Source organism: Thermobia domestica, chromosome 4, assembly GCF_964235325.1.
Source record: "Thermobia domestica chromosome 4, izTheDome1.hap1.1, whole genome shotgun sequence".
Classification (NCBI taxonomy): Eukaryota; Metazoa; Arthropoda; class Insecta; order Zygentoma; family Lepismatidae; genus Thermobia; species Thermobia domestica.
Genome location: NC_137457.1, coordinates 236553788 through 236573092, shown reverse-complemented (window position 1 = coordinate 236573092; position 19305 = coordinate 236553788). Strand labels below are relative to the sequence as shown.

Sequence of the window (19305 nt, the reverse complement as noted above, 5' to 3'; positions counted from 1 at the left end):
ATGAGGGAACTGTCACACGCCCGGATGTACCATGTGCGTGTAACACGAGGACGTGCAGTATAACGCTCGTATATCCGAGCACCACGAAGACAGGATCCACAGGGATGGCCAGGGATACAGCGCACATGTGCAGAATATTTGAGCAGTAGCCTCTCACGACGAAATTTTTACGATGGTTCGTCCTCCAAAACATAAACGCTGACAACCGGACTGGTACGGATAGCGCCAGTAGCGAGTCGGATACCCAGGTGATGAATTGTATCTAGTTCCCGCAGCACAGAAAAACCAGCAGATGAATACACAACATAGCCATAGTCTGACTCGGACCGGATTAGACTATGATATAAGCGAAGCAGAATAGTACGATCAGCACGCAACGTGCGGTGGGTCAGCACACTAAGGAGATTCAGAGTGTGGAGACAAGTATATTTAAGAGAGCGAATGGCGAATGGCGATATGCCCACCAAAACCCCAGTTATATAATTGTTTTGAGGTGCTGTAACGCCATGTGGTATAATACACCTTCTCTAAGTCGAAAAATACAGCTATAAGATATTTCCCGTTTAGAAAGGCGTCTTGAATTTGTCCCTCAAGATAAGCGAGATTGTCATAGTGGATCGGAAAGAACGAAACTCACTTTGATCGTTACTCAAAAGTGAACTCGATTTCAAATACCACACCAGGCGCTTTTTGGTCATACGCTCAAATAGTTTACTGATAGCTCGTAAGAACAATGGGTCTGTAGCTCGTGCGGCTTGTTGCAACTTTTCTTGGCTTTAAGATGGAGAGAACCAGAGACTCACACCAAGCAGGTGGAGAAAACTCCTCTACCCAGATGCGATTATACAGTAGGGTGGAGCGTTTTGCCCTTTTGTTGGAAATTCGGTTACGGCTAGTGCAGAAAAGGTGCCACTGGTGGCACCGACCTAAAAGATTTTTTAACAATTTTTTGGACAATTCCTTACCCTGCCCCAACGGACTGTTATGCAACACGCACAACACCAATGACAAAAAAGCTACTTGTGGTCGTTTTTATAGTTACCTGATGCCTATAATAAAATTATTTGATTAAAAGAAACTTTTAGCAATGCCAGTAAATAATTTTAAAATGTTTATGAGTCAAAGTACAGTTATATTAGCTCAGTTGTTGGAATTAATGACCAGATTTTGTTTGGAATGCCACGTTAACGATGATTATAGGCATAGCTATTGATATAACACGATTTGTTTTTGGCAACTCTTCGCTTGTTATATACACTGACAGAAAATGCAATCTAGCGACAGGTTACACAACTTCGTGGTTGCCTACTTTGGCCACGCTCTTCGGGCGTCGTCGCAACGTCCGGCTCCGTCCAGAAGATTCGCGTACCTCCCGCTCGCCTCGTTAGCACCAGAACCTACGCCGGGATTTCAGGAATATTCTCGCTCGAAGTTCGGCAGTGGTATAAATATTGCGTATCTGGACCAACCAATCCAACAGGCCAGTTTTTTGCAGCTTAAGCTTTAACGGTTTCAGTTCGCTACTGTTTCTGTTAAGACAGCGAGTTTGTGCAATTTACCTAAAGTTACAGTCTTGTTAATGCGACACTATTCAGAGACATTTTGTATACTTTGGTTTCCAAGTTAGGGTGCAATTGAAAACAATATGAAGAAAAAGCCTCATAGCAAACCAACGCGGGAAAGTGTGAAACGAGGCTTATTTGGCATTCCAAGTGAAATGATTGAAGTGCAGTTACCCACGTACACTGACGTAATGCGACATTATCATTGGTTTCGAAGTGGTTTAAGTGGAGACGAAAGTGTAACTAAATTTCCATTGACTGACATTTGTAAACTAGTTGGACAGAGTTGTACATATTTGGCGTAAAGCAAGCATTCCTGTGGTTGCATAAAAGAGAGTTTTTGACATGCTGAAAACATTTTATAACAAGTGTCGCACCAATGAAAAACAATTCAGTCGACAAAGACAAGAAGCAACTCTTCGTGCAGGTTTTGTTGCACACGCGGAAAAGTCTCTTTTTTATATTGCGGCTTGCAAATGTAAAACTCCCGAAGATTGCAATTATGAGAGGACACGCAAGATTCCAAAACGAGAATTCAAGTTTCTTTGGACGCTGTGGTGAGTTCTGGGTTGTATTGCGTACAGAGCAAAATAAGCGAAGAGTCACACAAAGAAAATCGTGTTGTATCAAGGACAATGCCTATAATGATCGTTAACGTGGCATTCCAAGCAAAATCTGAAAATTAATTCCAACAACTCAGCTGATGCGGTTGTACTCTGCTCAAGCACTTTAAAATTATTTACTGGCATTGCTATAAGTTTCTTTTAATAAAATAATTGTAATATAGCCATCAGGTAACTCTAAAAACGACCACAAGTAGCTTTTCTGTCATTGGGTTGTGCGTGTTGCCTAACCAAACACTTAAAGTCCGGTCGCGCAGGGTAAGATTGTCCAGATAAATAAAAGAAGTTCAGTAAGGTCGGTGCCACTAATGGCACTTTTCCGCACCAGTCGTCATCGAAAAAGTGCAAAACGCTCCACCATATTATACAGTTGCAATAAAGCAAGTTGAATATCGCGGGGAGGTTGCGCAACATTTCATAGGATATATGATCAAGCCCTGGAACAGTATTGGACGATTCACGAAGAGCAGAATCGAACTCAACAAGGGTGAAAGGAGCATTGTAATCTTCGGTATTGGTGCTACGGAGGTTTAACGGGTCCCGCTCTAACCGAGCCGTAATAGAAACGAACGTTGGAGGATAGTTTCCATACTCAGAGTATAACGACTCACCAAGGGTAGTCGTCAACCTGGTTCGGCTTAGTAAGATATATAAATCTTAAGTGGTAGTATTTGTTTGCATGTAAAAATTATCTTTAATAATTATATACCATTATTCTCACCTTTTCTATTAGAATGATAACGTCGATGAACGTTGCTAAAATGGTTTATTAGCTGATATACTTTATAATATATTTTCCTTCAAACTGTCAAGCACACAAACTTGCTGACTAGGTATCCATAAACATTTACATAGCAACAACTATCCCATAATAATCTCTTACATATATTAAAAACATTCTTCTTCTGTTATTATTAAATTAACATTCTATGAAGTATAGTGCATATGTATGAGCACTTTCTGCCCAAGGTACAGGTAATTATTACCCTATCCAAAGTATTTTGTTATATAAAATGTCGCCCGACAAATGGACTGAATATAAAAATCATAAGCGAGTTTGGCTTTTATGTTCAAGAACCACTGGTCCGTTTACAATACTGTTCTTACATTGCATATGTCCATCACATTTTGATCGCACCTCATATATATCTTCATTACATTTCATATATATATATATATATTTATAACAAATATTACACTTCATCAATACTTATTTTTAATTACATTCATTATATTATTATTATATTTTCTTATTAAAAATATCGTCGCTCATTTATTTAATCGTTGAAGGGTGCGAATTCAAAAATCGTAAGGGACAAACATGAGTTACAAATAGTCAGGGCGCATTATATGATAATCATTTTAGGTGATATTTTAAAATAAACATTAGATTAATAAGGCATCACAACATAGAAGAATCTCATTCGAGATAGTTGTCGAATATTTAGTTTTATAGAATAGATCTTCTTCTTAACATAATCTTTGACAGTTAAGTTTTTTTACACAAATCAATCTAATATAAATAACCTTTGCTTTTAATCATTTATGAATCGAATTATAATTCTTACATATATTAAAAACATTTGAGAATTATCATTGATTAATGAGAATTAAAGAGAATTAAATTGAATAAAAATAAAATAAATGTTCATGAAAATCTATAACTGATATGAACTTAACTTAATTTCATTAACGGTAATCAGGTTACATTCATACTTGCATATGAATTTAATAAAGTACATTGTACTGCACAATCATTATTATGTCCCGTATTATTGTTCTGTACAGGAATTACTTCAATACCTGGATCCGGATGTGAAGTGCCATCTCTTGATCTCCAATTATGTCTATCCGCGTAGTTTGCTGTATTCCTAGAATTTCGCCATACATTCGGTCTATTTTTAAACCTATTTTGATTATATGGTCTAACATATGGATTGCTACGATTAATTAGGTTAGGCGGATTCCCTACATAACTTTGTCTATTTTGCTCGTTTTGACTGCTAGAATTTACTCGGCTTAGGTTATGTTCCGTATTGTTCACACTTCGGATATTCAAATTCCGAACAGGCACAAAATGATCTGAATTATTCTTATTTTTACCCATTCCTGCTTGTTGATTCATAGCATGGTATTGAGTTTCATAGCATTGGACAAGCATTAATAAATGGTTGAAACTCATACACTGTGTGGAAAATAAGATCTGTTGTAACTTAAATGGAAGCAAATTTCGAATTGATGCTATTATTCTCGATTCCGATTGCAATGGATTAACGACCTTTAATTCGTTGTATGTATTTACAACAAACTCTACAACAGATTTATGCAATCGAGGATTGAAGTGTTGATTTCTAATGGTGGCATCTCTATTTGCCAGCAAAAAGTCATTTTCATAATTCGCGATCAATGCCGCTTTGAATTCATCATATGTACTGATGTGATCACGTACTGCTTTAAACCATAGTGAACAAGGTGGGAGTAATACATGAGGGATTAATTTCATATATTGTGATCTATCTATACACATTATATTACACTCATCCTGGAATTTCTCTAAGAAAGAAGTAGCATTCTCGTTACACTTACCACTGAATTTACTCATGGCTCGTATTTCACTCATCTTAACACTTAATTTTACCTTCCTTTTATCATTCCATGTACCCATTGGGTGACAGTTCCTATTCATGACGTGATGTGTCGTTACACCATCTATGTTTCGTCCATCTGTACTCTTCGGATGACTTTCTTCTAAAATGATATCCTCATCAGATACTGGCGAAGGTGGGTTCATCTCTGGTGAGTGTGGAAACTCCAAGCGACCATCACACGGGTTATTGTAGTATGTGTGGTCCTTAACCTGTAGCATTCTAATTTCTTCCTGTAACGTAGCTAACAATTGCGTGTTTGTACGTATGTTGTTAGCATTACTGATGACTTGGATCTTTTGTTGTTGAACAGAAGATTCGGTTACTTCTAAATCCTTTTTTATATTACTGATTTCTTGGCTCAGGTGGTTGTGATTACTCTGGCATTGCTCCGATGTTCCTTTTAATTTTTCCTCGAACTGCGAGGTGATATCGCTCATCGTCTGGATAATTAATTGTTTTGTTTCATCCGACTTCTGTTCCATTCGTTTGCTTAATTCCTCGTATTGTTTGTTAGATTCATCAGACTTCTGTTCTATTCGTCTACTTAATTCTTCAGAGTTATGCTTCATCGTCTGCTTTAACTCAGTAGACATCTGCACCAATTGCTGCTGTAATACTAGCAAGATTCGATCTTCTGATGATGTCATTTCTGGTGCTACATTATGTTCACCATTGTCACTATTATGGGATTCCTTTTCCATTGTTTCAGTGTCCATTTTTCTTATAATTGTTCTACCACTTCGTAATATGGTCAAATTTGTATTCATTAACTATATGACAAAAAGAAAATTCAACCTTACTCTGCTTCGGGATGTGAATTTGCGGTATGGTCCCGGGTGAGGTAAACCAAAATTTTTATAACGACTCACCAAGGGTAGTCGTCAACCTGGTTCGGCTTAGTAAGATATATAGATCTTAAGTGGTAGTATTTGTTTGCATGTAAAAATTATCTTTAATAATTATATACCATTATTCTCACCTTTTCTATTAGAATGATAACGTCGATGAACGTTGCTAAAATGGTTTATTAGCTGATATACTTTATAATATATTTTCCTTCAAACTGTCAAGCACACAAACTTGCTGACTAGGTATCCATAAACATTTACATAGCAACAACTATCCCATAATAATCTCTTACATATATTAAAAACATTCTTCTTCTGTTATTATTAAATTAACATTCTATGAAGTATAGTGCATATGTATGAGCACTTTCTGCCCAAGGTACAGGTAATTATTACCCTATCCAAAGTATTTTGTTATAAGAGATAGATGCAAAATATTTGCCCAAAGTGTCAGATATCTCTGAAGATTTAGTATCTAGTACACCATTGACAGTTAAAGCAGTGACATCAACAGAAGAATGAATTCCAGTAAGAGAGTGGATCCGGCCCCACACAGTGGACGATTAGTTAACCACTGATCGTCAACCCACAACAGCTCTTGAGGTCGCACTCGACTAAGGGGCTCAACCTATCCTAACATACGGCCTTCAAAAAGTTACTAAAAATTTTTACTCACCTTTAATTTCGAGTGAAACTTGCTCTTTATATGCACATATTTTTTCCTTTTCAGTTCTCAGACCTCCTGAAATCTCTGATTCTTGATCAATGTTCTCTTGTAATAATTTTATTTTTTTCGCGCTTTCTTCTTCTGAAACAGAAAGAATAATCCTTAACATTAATAAATTACAAATTAAAAAAAATACTCCTTGATTGAAACTAAAAATGCGTACGAAAGTTTTGTATTTTCATTGCATCCAGTTAGTCGTTAATTATATAATCAATAACAGAATTGTTATTGATCCAAATAGGAATCGAGGTGGTAGCACTGAGTATGGATAAGCATCGCCTGGAAATCCTTAGTGGTATGCTACGTGTTCATCTGTACCACCTTAGATATGGTAAAACGGAGACAATGTTTTGAAGCAGGCAGACAATGGTGATCCAAATTGGGAGACCTCAGAATTCTTAAAAAAAAAAGTGAAATTATGGATGCACAAATATATCTAAAATGGCTAGTTTGTTAACTGTGTCTGGAAGAACTATACCCTAGGTTTGATAATACACTATACATGGCAAACAAACATGAGCGAAGAGTAATAGTGGACGTACGAGTATCATCAGTAACAAGGAACAATGAGAATAGAAGAGAGTGGTGACCAACAACAACAGGGTAAATTCAGGAAATATAGCTGTAGGACTCAATCAGCACCTGGAACAACCAATTTCCACAATCGCAGCAATGATGCGACTTGGATAACCTGAACATTAGCAGTCGAATTCGATTTCCAAACAGCTGACTACCACTGACAAAATTTTATCTCAAGAAAACGGTGTTCTAGGAAAGCCTAAGATTAAGGACGCATAGTGAGCTAAATTATTTTTTTATATATTATTTGGTACAACGCGCCATCTTCATGTATGACGGACATCCAAAGAAGGTTATCGGTAGGTTATGCTCCAAACTCTCCATCGTATTGTGAAACACAGCGTCGCCACTGATGCTGTGCGCTGCCATTTTATGGTTCGTTTACCTACTTCCACAAAACGCATGCAAATGAAGTAGTTTTCCAAAATTACAACGCGCCAATAAACACTGTTGATACTTCTGTGAAATAGTTTCTTGATCATTGTCATGTATTATAATACCTACCTTGCCAGCCCAATTCACAAGAATTGAATATTTAGGGTTACCACAAAAAAACTGAAGATCGATTTCCCTGACACAAATTCTTGTTTTCCCTGACAAATTCTTGAATATAAATGGAAAGATATAGGGTAAGTTCTATGAAATATTTTTGTAACGACCCCTCTCATACCCATAGACGTCCAACACACCTTTAATTGACATTACATATGTGTTATGTTCAATATGAGTAATTGTTATTTACACAAAATTTAACATGTAAGTATATAATAATGTATGTATGTATGATACAGTAAAACATACTTAACATTGCAACTTTTTTTGGCTTGAAAAAACAATACAAAGCAGTCAAGAATATATTGCCAACTCTCCCTTAGCCTAGTACTATCAGTCCTAATATTACCAACTCCGAGACATGTTAATCCTCATATTTACATTTTTAAATAGAATTATATTATGCTTTCAGTTCTTGAATTTGTTCTACGAGAGCGTCTTGTTCTTGTTTGTAGCATATTCTATTTGTTTTTTCGTTCTTCCAATTTCTTAATTTCAGCAGTTTTCTTCTTTCACCTTTGATTTTCCTTTCCTCTGCACTTTGGATTCGTTTCTCTTTAAGATATTCATCATAGCGTCTCCGAGCTGAACGAATTGAGAGACGCATTCTTCGATCAACAGGAACAGATTCCACACCTCCATACTACAAAATTCTTTCATGCATCTGCCTCTGTGCTACCAGAGAATCTTCGATTTCTTTTTCTACAATAAGTGTCTTATTCACTGAGAACCCGCCCTCCATTGAGGCATTGCCATGGGATGAAAATAGATGTATTTTCACAACAAACCACAAACCAGAATATGCTTGTTTCTTGGACATTACCTTCGCAAATAAATCATTTAACCTGATGCTGCCCATCTTCTCTTCGTATTCTCCGAAGTCGAACTGCAAGAGGTCCCTGGATTTCAGTACAGAAGGACATACATTGACGCTTTGCTTTCTCAGGTACAGAATCAGATATTCTCTTATGCTTATGCAGAGTATGTAGGATGTGTTTCATCTTGTCTGAGCAGATTCTGGATTGTACTTTTGTAGCCTGGAGTCCGAAACTGACAGAGTACGTAATAGTTTGTACTTCAGAGGCCTCCTTTCCACAATCATCTTGATTGTGCCTAACAAAAAGTTTCGACAGTAAAGCATGAAAGGTAGTTTATCTTTATCTGATGCTCTCAGTTCTTTCAGTAGTTTCTTCGGTCTTAAAACCATGTCATCTTTCTTATTTCTAGTAAATTTTTATTTGCAGTCAAATTCAAAGCAAGAAGCTTCACTACACTGTCAGCAAGTTTCATAATGCTTTCTTTGACACAACGACTCGTTAGATTCATTAAGAGAGATACAAGTGCTGAATACAAGAAACAAACAAATGGCTCAAGACTTTGGAATTTCCCTATAAATACCTTGACAGTTTTAAAGAAACATAATTCACACCTCATGAAAGTGTTGCACTTTTGCGTCCCTTGAGTTTCCATAACATGTTACGCAAAATGCATTATTTCCCTTAATTTTCCTGAAATGTTCTCATTTCTCTAACTAGTCCAGGAAAATTAGACAAGAAAGTGACCAAACTCGGACATTTTGATAAACAAGCTGAAAATTGGTGGAAATGTTCAGAGTATTATTCTAATCATCTTACTCTAACTCCCCAAAAAAATCCGGCTTGGAGAAACCGAGATATGACGTCATCAATATGGCCGCCGACTGATTTCATCCTTTAGACTCTAAAACATTATATCTACTCTGCATTTCAAGATAGAAACTTCGTTCTTGCTTCATTTTGCAGAAAACACATTGGATATTGTTATTTACAACAGCTACTTCTCTTATATTGGCGTTGCTTTCAAATATAGGAACTGAAAGTTAAAAAGTATTTATTCTTGATATGTTTTTTGATATGTTGATATGTTGATATGTTCATATTCACGAAGAAATTAAATGTCGACTAAAAGCAGGGAATTCGTGTTACTATTCGGTTCAAAATCTCTTGTCGTCGCGAATTCTGTCGAGGAATTTGAAGCTTAAAATATATAAAACGATAATCATGCCTGTTGTTCTGTATGGTTGTGAAACATGGTCGCTTACTCTGAGGGAAGAACATAGACTGAAAGTATTTGAGAACAGGATCCTGAGAAGAATATTCGGACCCAAGAGGAACGAGAATGGGGAATGGCGGAAGCTTCATAACGAGGAACTACATAGTTTATACGGTTTACTCAAAACTGTTAGGGCCGTCAAGTCTAGGAGGCTTAGGTGGGCAGGTCATGTAGCTAGAATGGAAGAAAGTAGAAACGCTTTCAAAGTCTTGACTGGTAGACCCATAGGAAAACGACCATTAGGAAGACCTAGGCGCAGATGGGAGGAAATATTAAGATGGATCTCGCAGAGATAGGAATACAAAGTAGAAACTGGATGCAATTAGCTAACAAGGGACATCACCCAATTGTCCGGCTCCGATTTCAATGAAATTTTTATTGCTGATAGAGGACATATGTTCATTACTTGTAATGACAGAAATTTTTGCCATGGTGCATATTTTCTATTTTTTAAATAATTTTTAAAGGTTGTGATGTGGTTAATAGAGATTACTGTAGAAGTTTCTTACTACCCTTTGTAAACGAAGTGTTAATGAAAATGCAACCATGTAGATACATATGAAATCTTGGGGGAAATCGCCTGGTACGTATGGCCTTGGCGGCAGCCATCTTGAAATCCACCATTTTGAATTAAAGTCAAGTTTTTTAAATGGGAATAGCCTAATGTGATACATAATTTCGGGCTAGAATTTAATCAGGAAGACAATGGTGAAGTTAGTTTTCAGATACGCCCATTTGGGGAAAAGTTATAGGAATATTAATTGTTTATACTTTCTATGTGCCTAAGTCCCTTACCTCCGCTTCTAACCCGCGTATTAATGATAATAAGTGGATAAAGTTTTCGGTAATACATATTAAGCCTAGAGGGAAGTGATACGATAAGGGTATCGTTGACGGCAGCTATCTTGAAATCCACCATTTTGAATTAAAGTGAAGTTTTGAAAAATAAAAACCATAGCATGTGGCATTTAATTTTAATAGTAAATTTTCCCCAAAAGTCAATGGTATGCTTATTTTTGTTCTATAGTTAACCAGTATGAATTTAGGACTCTTCTAATGTGCACCAAATGTACATTATTCGACCTTTCAAATTGGCAACACTCCTAATTTTCACAAGATTCCAACTGCCACTTTGCAATTCTTGCCTGGCTCATGTTTTCTAAATTTATTACATTTTTTTAAGAGTTGCGATTTGTCAGTTCATGAATAGTGTTGAGATAAGCATCCAGCAATCTTTTTGAATTTTGAAGACTTGCCATGTAATTATTAATTTCCTAGGCAATGTGATTATGTATTTCCTATACCTACCCTTCAAAAACTCGTTTACTGACATAATCATCGCACAACGAAACAACTCCAGCTTTGCACTCAAGTAATACCGAAGACGTAGCTTGTAATGGATATTAGATGAGACGAGAAATCAAATGAAAATTCACTTCAAAAAAGAAAACGAAATATGATTGTTGTGTAAATCAATGTTTTTTTTTTTTGTTTTATATTTATTTATTTTCTATGGCAATATTTAAGCTAATCATTCGTTTTCTAGCGATTGTTGTCAATGGTTCATGTTTGTAAGATTTATAATCAGTATTGATCGGGAACTCGATTAAGTTACCCTCTTAAACAAATTACCTGTTTTAATATTTTTTTCATGGTACAAACAGCGTGTTAGGAAAAGTCATATTATGTCTCTTTGATATTTTCTATCATTGCTGCTGTTCCTTTAAAGTTGTATTTATTAAAAACATTTTATTGTTTGTCGTTTGCGCAACATGTAGGCTACATTTCCTGATAATTTTGTGTTCGTAAAATGCCAACTTGTTATAATTTCATTTGTATTTCTTTACGTCACATAGGTCCGAAACTGACATCTGTATTTTCATTAATTTCGATCGTGTCTGAAGAAGGATATGCTAGATATCCGAAACAGTTACAAATTATAATTTAAAATAAAGTTTTAAGCTTTGCTCAGTGTCTCTTTTGTTAAAAAAATTGATGTCCGGCTAGTACCCAAGCTGGACGCGCTTTTGTCCTCATTTTCGTGTTTGGAGACTAATAGCTCAACTAATTAATGAAACAGGGATGATTCAGGATTAATCAATGAAACATGTTTTCAAGATGCTTAAAATATTGCGAGAGTGAAGATAGGATAAATAAGTTGTTAGTACCATGACTTAAATCATCATTAGTATTCTGCTTGCTAGTCAGTCATCATTTTGTAATTGTAGTTTTTGTATTAATTTACTTTAATAATGTATTAATTTCCATAACATTTTTCTTTTTCTTTAAATGTGCTGTTTGAAATAATCTGGAAATAAACTTAAGTTTCGAGAAAAGCAATTGGAAGATTTTTTAAAGTCAAAGTATCCTCCCTTTTGATTTTACAAATCTGGTAATCCTAGTTATAACACAACTTCCGTGCCCTTCAGGATAAGGAAAATATAAATCTTTCAAAAAGCAAAAAGAGAACGAAATTTTGTGGGGAAAGATGTTAATATATGACAAACGAAACGCCATTCACTAAGAAATCGTTACGGCACGAGAGACTTTGCTACTTGCTTTGTATGGATTTGACATTAATGGAATTTGGACCATGCAAGGCATAAACTGTATATGCCCAAACTGGCAAAGCTAGCAATGAAGTCAGCATTTGATTTGGCGATTCTTTCACCTACCTCCTCTGCAGTTAAGCAGCATCTCAATCAAGTTTATCACCTGGTAAGACACAAATTCAAGTTAGTTCAATTTTCTTCTGTCTTTATCTGGAAACAAACAAAACTTTTTACTCATTTTTTTCTTTCCAGTTCGAATTTAAAAAATCCCAATTTTTTGACTTTTAAATTTGTGGTCGGGGCAAGGTAAGCCGTCGTGACTCTGCAAGGTCTCGTGGGTAGTTCACATAGTAACAATCACAAGTAAGAGTAACACTAAAAATATATTCATGAATATTATACTGTTCTATCAATTCTCCCATTTTCTATTCAAATTAAGTTCATATTCACACAATATTCTGTATTGAGCTCCCGTATACCTTTTCGTTTTGCATCGTACGTAAATATTTATAGTAACTTTTTTGTTTGTTTATTTATGTTAGGTTCAAGAGCACAAGGATGTGCATTTACCTCCAATAGAATGGGGCTGGATGCTCAAGAACGACTGTTACAAACCCGTCCCCAGCGAGCTAGATAGAGCAGCGAACAATATCTTGCATATCATCTCCTGCAATTGTAAATCTGAATGTGAAGGAGATTGAAGGGCCTGAGAAGTAGTCTATGTGTGTACTGGTATGTGTGGATACTGCGACGGCCACGGATGCCAGAACCGAGCACATTCTGACGATACCAAGAACATTCTGAGGACATAGAAACAGTAAATGATGAAGCGTAACATGCAAAATATTTTCAACAATGTTATAGAATAACAATAATTTTGATTTCTGATTTGTATAACAAAAGTATATGTACAATGACTGTATTTTCGGGTGTCATGGTTTGACTCCATTACAACGTTACTATTACATAATTTCAGTAAACACCGTTTCAGTCTACTGTAAAGATGGGTACTAAAACTTTTAATTTTGTTTCTTACCACACCATCAAAGCATTTAATTCAATTGAAGTAGCCAAGAAGTACTAAATTATGGTTTTAATTTGAAGTTAACCATTCAGTTCAGTATTCATTCAGTTATGTAATCTGGCCTAAAAATATTAACTTTTTCCGAGAAATAGTTTGATAGGACTGCTACTCTCAAAGCTACACCTCAAAACGCTAATACCCAAGATTGCGTCAGTTTTCAAAATGGCGGTTTTCCCCAAAATGGATGCTTTTTAACTTTAAATATGCTAATTAGAACACTTCCCAGGATATTTCCACCAATTTTCAGCGTGTTTTCCGAAATGTCCCGATCTAAGCCTATCTATAAACCATTATATGCGGTAGCCATATTAGAAATGGCCGCCATATTGGATGACACAAACGTTGTAGCAACGAGGACTTTTGGGGGATGTTGGTTAAGGTCTTGGCCACCAAGTTACGAAAATTCACTAATTTTGTACAGGTTTCACTAACCTTTTACACCTACAGACTGGTCTTCAACCCCTAGAGCTTAACAATAAATTTAATAAGAGATTACGACCTGCTGCACATAATATTGAATATCTCTGTTAGTTATGGAGATACAGCAAGGCAACTGGGCTCGTTAGAAACTCTTTAAACGACAAATAACATTTACTTCAAGATATTTTCTCATATATATGTTCCTTTGTAAGTTATTTACAATTAAATCTTAAAAAAAGATCAAGAATGCATATTTTTTTCACTTTGAGTTCCTATGTTTGAAAGCAGCGCCAATATAAGACAAGTAGCTGTTGTGAATAACAATATCCAATGTGTTTTCTGCAAAATGAAACAAGAACGAAGTTCCTATCTATGAAATGCAGAAGAGATATAATGTTTTAAAGTTTAAAGGATGAAATCAGTCGCGGCCATATTGATGTCACATCTCGGTTTTCCCAAGTCGGATATTTTGGGATTTTGAGTGAGTTTATTAGAATAATATTCTGAACATCTTCAAAAATTTTCAGCTTGTTTATCAAAATGTCCGGGTTAAAGCCTAATTTTCCTGGAATAAACATTCTCATGTTTTCCACAAAGTGGGAACCCTGATGTTGTACTGCATGAAGAATGGTATAATACTGCTTTGAAATGCATTCTTGTCTTAAATGCTTCAATCTCACAACTAACCAGAGTTGTTCAGGTTTTCTTTCAGATGATGCTATTTTCCATTACACTGTCAACACTTTCTCTATATATATTTCTCAAATCATTCATTGCTATTTTCTAAATTTTCCCTGAAACCTGACATGCTTTTGTACCATACTTGCTGTAACAACGTACGAATAAGCATTAAAAATCTAATAAGTAACATGTCAATAAAACTAGTAAACAACCTAGTGTCAAAAACAGTACACAGAGTATGAATATAAGTAGTTATAGCAATATGTTGAAATAACACATCAATACTGCATAATATAAAATGTGCAGAAACAAGGTACCCACTCAAATTCAGGAATGAAATTCACGGATTTTCTCACGTCCCATTATTTTTTAATTTCACGGTCGATGGGGGAGGGAGGTTTCCCCAAGGCGTGACACGGCAAAATGGTCGATACTTCGCACTATAATAATTGTCAGCTACGTATACAAACGAAAGAAACATACATTTTTAATATCTTTTCTCCTTTTTATCATGAATACTAACTTATTATATTTTGTCTTGTAATATATCTAATTAGAAAACACTAAGAATGCAATTTCTGATTATTATTAGAGCATGCACTTACTGTGAAAAAAATAGAAAAGAAATACTTGCAAACGTCTTAAACTGAGTGCATCTTCTTGAACTTGTAAAACTTTTTTAAATGTAGTTCAATATAATCTTCGACGGGTTATGTATAACTGAAGTTCCCTATCTTCGTAGAATAGTAAAATTACACCCACTAGTACTAAACATCTACAATCTATTTCCTCTTAGACTGAACTGACATTTATGTTATTCACAGCACATTTCTTTGAAGTTCCGATAGGCCTATTATAGTTGCTAAGTTTACAATGTAGAAAAACTTCTTTTTAACAATGATAATTAAATATCAGTCTTTAAATTGATTGAAAGAACATTTCCTATAGGTCTTCAAAGGAAATTACCAGCTTTAATATTTACATTTTTGCCGAGTTCGAATATTCTTTCATCTAATTCAGCTTCTTTTTTTCTTGTATTTGCTAAACCTTGCAATATTTCTGCTTCCAATTCTCTTTCTATTTAGCAGTTTGTTTTCTTTCTTTGCCTGTCAGTATTTTCTCTGGCTGTACTTTCATTTCCTCTCTTTAGACAAGTACTCAGTGTAGCGGGCAACGGCGTTTTTAGCCACATGAATCAAATCCGTGGATATTTTTACTGCTTCCATCCCACCAGCTGCTGATACACCTTCACAAAACATTCTCAAAGCCAGTAAACTTTCTTCTTCCTTCAAGTCCTCAAGTATACACTATTTACAGATAACCTCCTTTCAACTGAGGCGTTTCCGTGAGGTAGTGTAAGGATAAGTTCAATGAAGAACTTTAAATCTTTACCCCACTGCCCCTTCCATATTTATTAACTCCATAATAAATAAATAAATAAGTAAATAAATAAAATCATCCAGTTGCTTTTGATTTATTTTGTACTTTTGGCACTGTTCCAGAAAATGTTCATTCGAGAAAAGTTTAAGGTACTCTCCTTTTACGAGATCTACTTGTAATCCGTTTCTTGGCAACCAATTTTTCTAAGCATTTTGTGAAATGTTTTTCGCATGCATTGTTTTCAATAACACTAGCTCTAAGCATGTGATGGCTTTAGACAGTAGATACTTGAATGGTGATTTTTCGATATTTTTTGGATCACGGTAAGGACTGCATCTCTCCAAGTCAAACTTCTCTAAACCTGAATCACGTTTCACATGTTGTACGAGCATCTTTGGTAGTAAAACAAAAATCGAAGCGTTTGACTGGGATACGATTGCTGAATGATAAATCTACTTTGTCAATTCGATTCTTTATACTCTCCAGATGGTCTTTATTACCACTTGTTCGACGAGAGTCAAGAGTAATGAAGAAAGTATTAAAAAAACAAGCCATTGGCGAATCGTTCTGAAATTGTCTCAGAAACGGTTCAAACAAACCACACAGTAATGCAAAGAATGCCAGATATTATTATTATTATTATTATTATTATTATTATTATTATTACTATCCCTTACCACAGTATTAATTTACATCGTCTTTTAGCCACACGACCGTTCTAGAACCATCTAATAGAAGGAAACTTGAATGGGAAGGTGTTAGATGTGCTATAGGGACTAAAGTCTGCCCTGCGAACTGGCGAATCTTTAATCAGATTATACAGTATCCCTGAGAAACTTTACTAGGTCCCATTTTGTTGTGTTCATATTCGTTTTAAAGGCACCTTGTAGTGTGAGAAAACCACAACTGACAATGTGTAGCAAAGTAGAGCTGTCTGACGAATCTGAAAATTCATAGAAATCTGTATAAATTTATTCACAATATCAGGAGAAACAGCATCTTTAATGCTTTGAAGATGATCGGAGGCTTGGAAATATTCTAAACACGCTGATGTATAACATCTAGTTTTAATCTGATTCTTGACTGAATCCCACAACGTATATGTAGATCCATTTGTTGCCATTGACTCACTTTATTTAAGGATTCGTCAAAACAGAGGACTATATGAAAACATTCCTTCAGTTTTCTGTCAAAGTACGGCAGCAAACCGAATACTACTACATATTCTACATATTTTGATATAGTCTAATCTAAGTTTTGATGCTATATCATTATCTGCGAACTGAACTTTAAACCTTTGAAAAAAAAGCGGCTGCCATTTTGAGGGAACGTATGTACTATTTTAATTATCATGCTTATCAGTAAACATATATTCGACAAAAAATTCTTTCATGACCTGTTAATATATGAAAAGCTAACAATTTCCGGTGGTTAGTACAGGTAACCCACCGCTCATTGAACACACTTAATGTTGTGTGATACTCCAGTAAACAGTTTTTTTTTTCTTCAAGAAATGTCAACTTTGCATGTGCAACAACCCCCACACAGTTCTTGACGGCTTCGTCTTTGTGCTGCAATGTGCGCATCTTCGTGATATACATAGTCTTCACAGGTTTATGTTAGTTTCCGTGAAAACGTATGCCAGAATCTACAGAAACCTTCTGTTTATTTATGGCAGCAATTTAGTTTCTCTGACACGGTGTATCTGATTTCGTGGCAGCAACTATTCTCTTCGCCAAAAGACTTCGACATACTTTACTATGGACGTCTTTATGTGAATACTGATCCATATCTAGAGCCTTATGGAGAAGAAACTCATTCACTACATAACAATCCAAAAAGTGAAAGAACAGCCGATGCCATAGTTTCTTACATTTCATCAACTCCGTAATCTCCCTTCAGATGATCGAAATTGACTACGGAACTGATATTCTTGTTATAGTTATCCACAACTTTGAGGCAAAGAACATTTGCTTTGCTTCCATCCTTTGCTTTCTTGTAACCGTGACAACTTCGGGGGAATCGTGAACGGTTAACATGAAATTTACTCCTTTCTCAATATGACTTACCAACTCCTCCGTGAAAAGCATTCGGAATAATACATACGTTGTGAGATCCTCCAATTCGTGAATACGCGGGTTATTGCTCTTTCTCCCTGGAAATTTGGAATTGGTAGCACAATATCATTTATTCCATGAAGGCCCTTGTGACAAAATAAAACGTGCCAGCGTATGTGATGATGAAAGTTGCACAGGCAATTTAGGGTCACTATCAATAGTCAAAGTGAGTCTACTTTTATCATTATCCGCATCAGGATTAGTATCACTTTCTATTAATTCTCTCCATTACTTATACGTGTAGGGTCCAAGTCAGAGTCACTCACGTAATGGTCTATATCACTTTCGAACTCAAAGGTATGTCCTTCAAGATATATTATATTTCTTTGTCAGTAAAACCTCGATAATACATGTCTGCGTAGTGAAAGTCTGCTTCAGAACGAGCCATGGTCCCCTACACTAAAAACTAGCCTTACGTGAATCGCGTTTTATAGCAGGGAACACATGCAATATTTTTCTTGCACAACCCAGAAAACATTACAAACGTGTTTTATGTGAAAATTTAATACGCAAACGGTTTAGTTGTAATATAATAAAAAACAACAAAGACTCCTACGTATATTAATCACGTTGTTGTAATACAAAGCAACAATAATCAGGGCCGGATTTAGCATTTTGGCGCCCCTAGGCCCAATAATTTCTTCCGCCCCCTACTCTGGTTAAAATTACTTTCCTAAAAACCTTTATTAAAAATTATATCAGTCCTATATGATAATTGCTTAAACATCACTCCACGATGCAAATAGTGTAACTTTACCAACAATTATTTGTTCCAATGAACTTCAAAACCAGAATGTTTTATTAGCCTGATTTTTTAAATCAATTCAAAAAATATGTTAAATTATGGCTATTTATTTTCATTTCTAGATATTTTAATTTTTTTATTCTCTCGCCGTGCGCCCCCTGGGAACTTGCGCCCATAGGCCCGGGCCTACCGGGTCTATTGGGAAATCCGGCCCTGCCAATAATGCTCCAGTTTACAGCTTGTACCATCTATTGGGAAATATGGAAACTTGGTTTATGTAGTTTGGATACCTGAAGATCAGCGCCAAAGAATACGACAGATATGAGAAAAAACGTGGTTAGTGTCAATAACCACTGCCCTTCAAAGAGTGAAAAGTTTTTGAAAAACGTGCTGCAACTGCAAACTGTGATTCGTGAACACCAAAATAATTCTCATTTTGTTACGGACTCTGAAAGAAGAAATTGTTTCACTGCAGTTTGCGGACGCGTTTTTGAAAACCTCACTTGACTTGGCTGCGTGACTGCGCCTCCCAAAGCAGAAGCAGGCACTAATTGGGTCTTAACCTGTTCTCGGCTGGTAGAGAGTCCCGGTACAGAACTCTCCGACCTTGTCTTTTAAACGATCTTCAATGGAAAGTATTTTCGTTCGTCTTCTTTATTTAAAATATGTTTAGCGGCTTTAGTGTAACTCCTTAGC

The 19305-nt window shown here is 35.8% G+C and overlaps 1 protein-coding gene across 1 annotated transcript in view; it reads right to left on the bottom strand.

Moving 5' to 3' along the window:
- LOC145683063 (uncharacterized) overlaps positions 1–19305 on the bottom strand; it is a 334454-nt gene that overhangs the window by 55336 nt on the left and 259813 nt on the right. The window contains exon 10 of the mRNA XM_081754422.1: positions 6358–6489. Within this exon, the coding sequence (XP_081610548.1) occupies positions 6358–6489 (132 nt within the window). The remainder of the gene's footprint in view (positions 1–6357; positions 6490–19305) is intronic.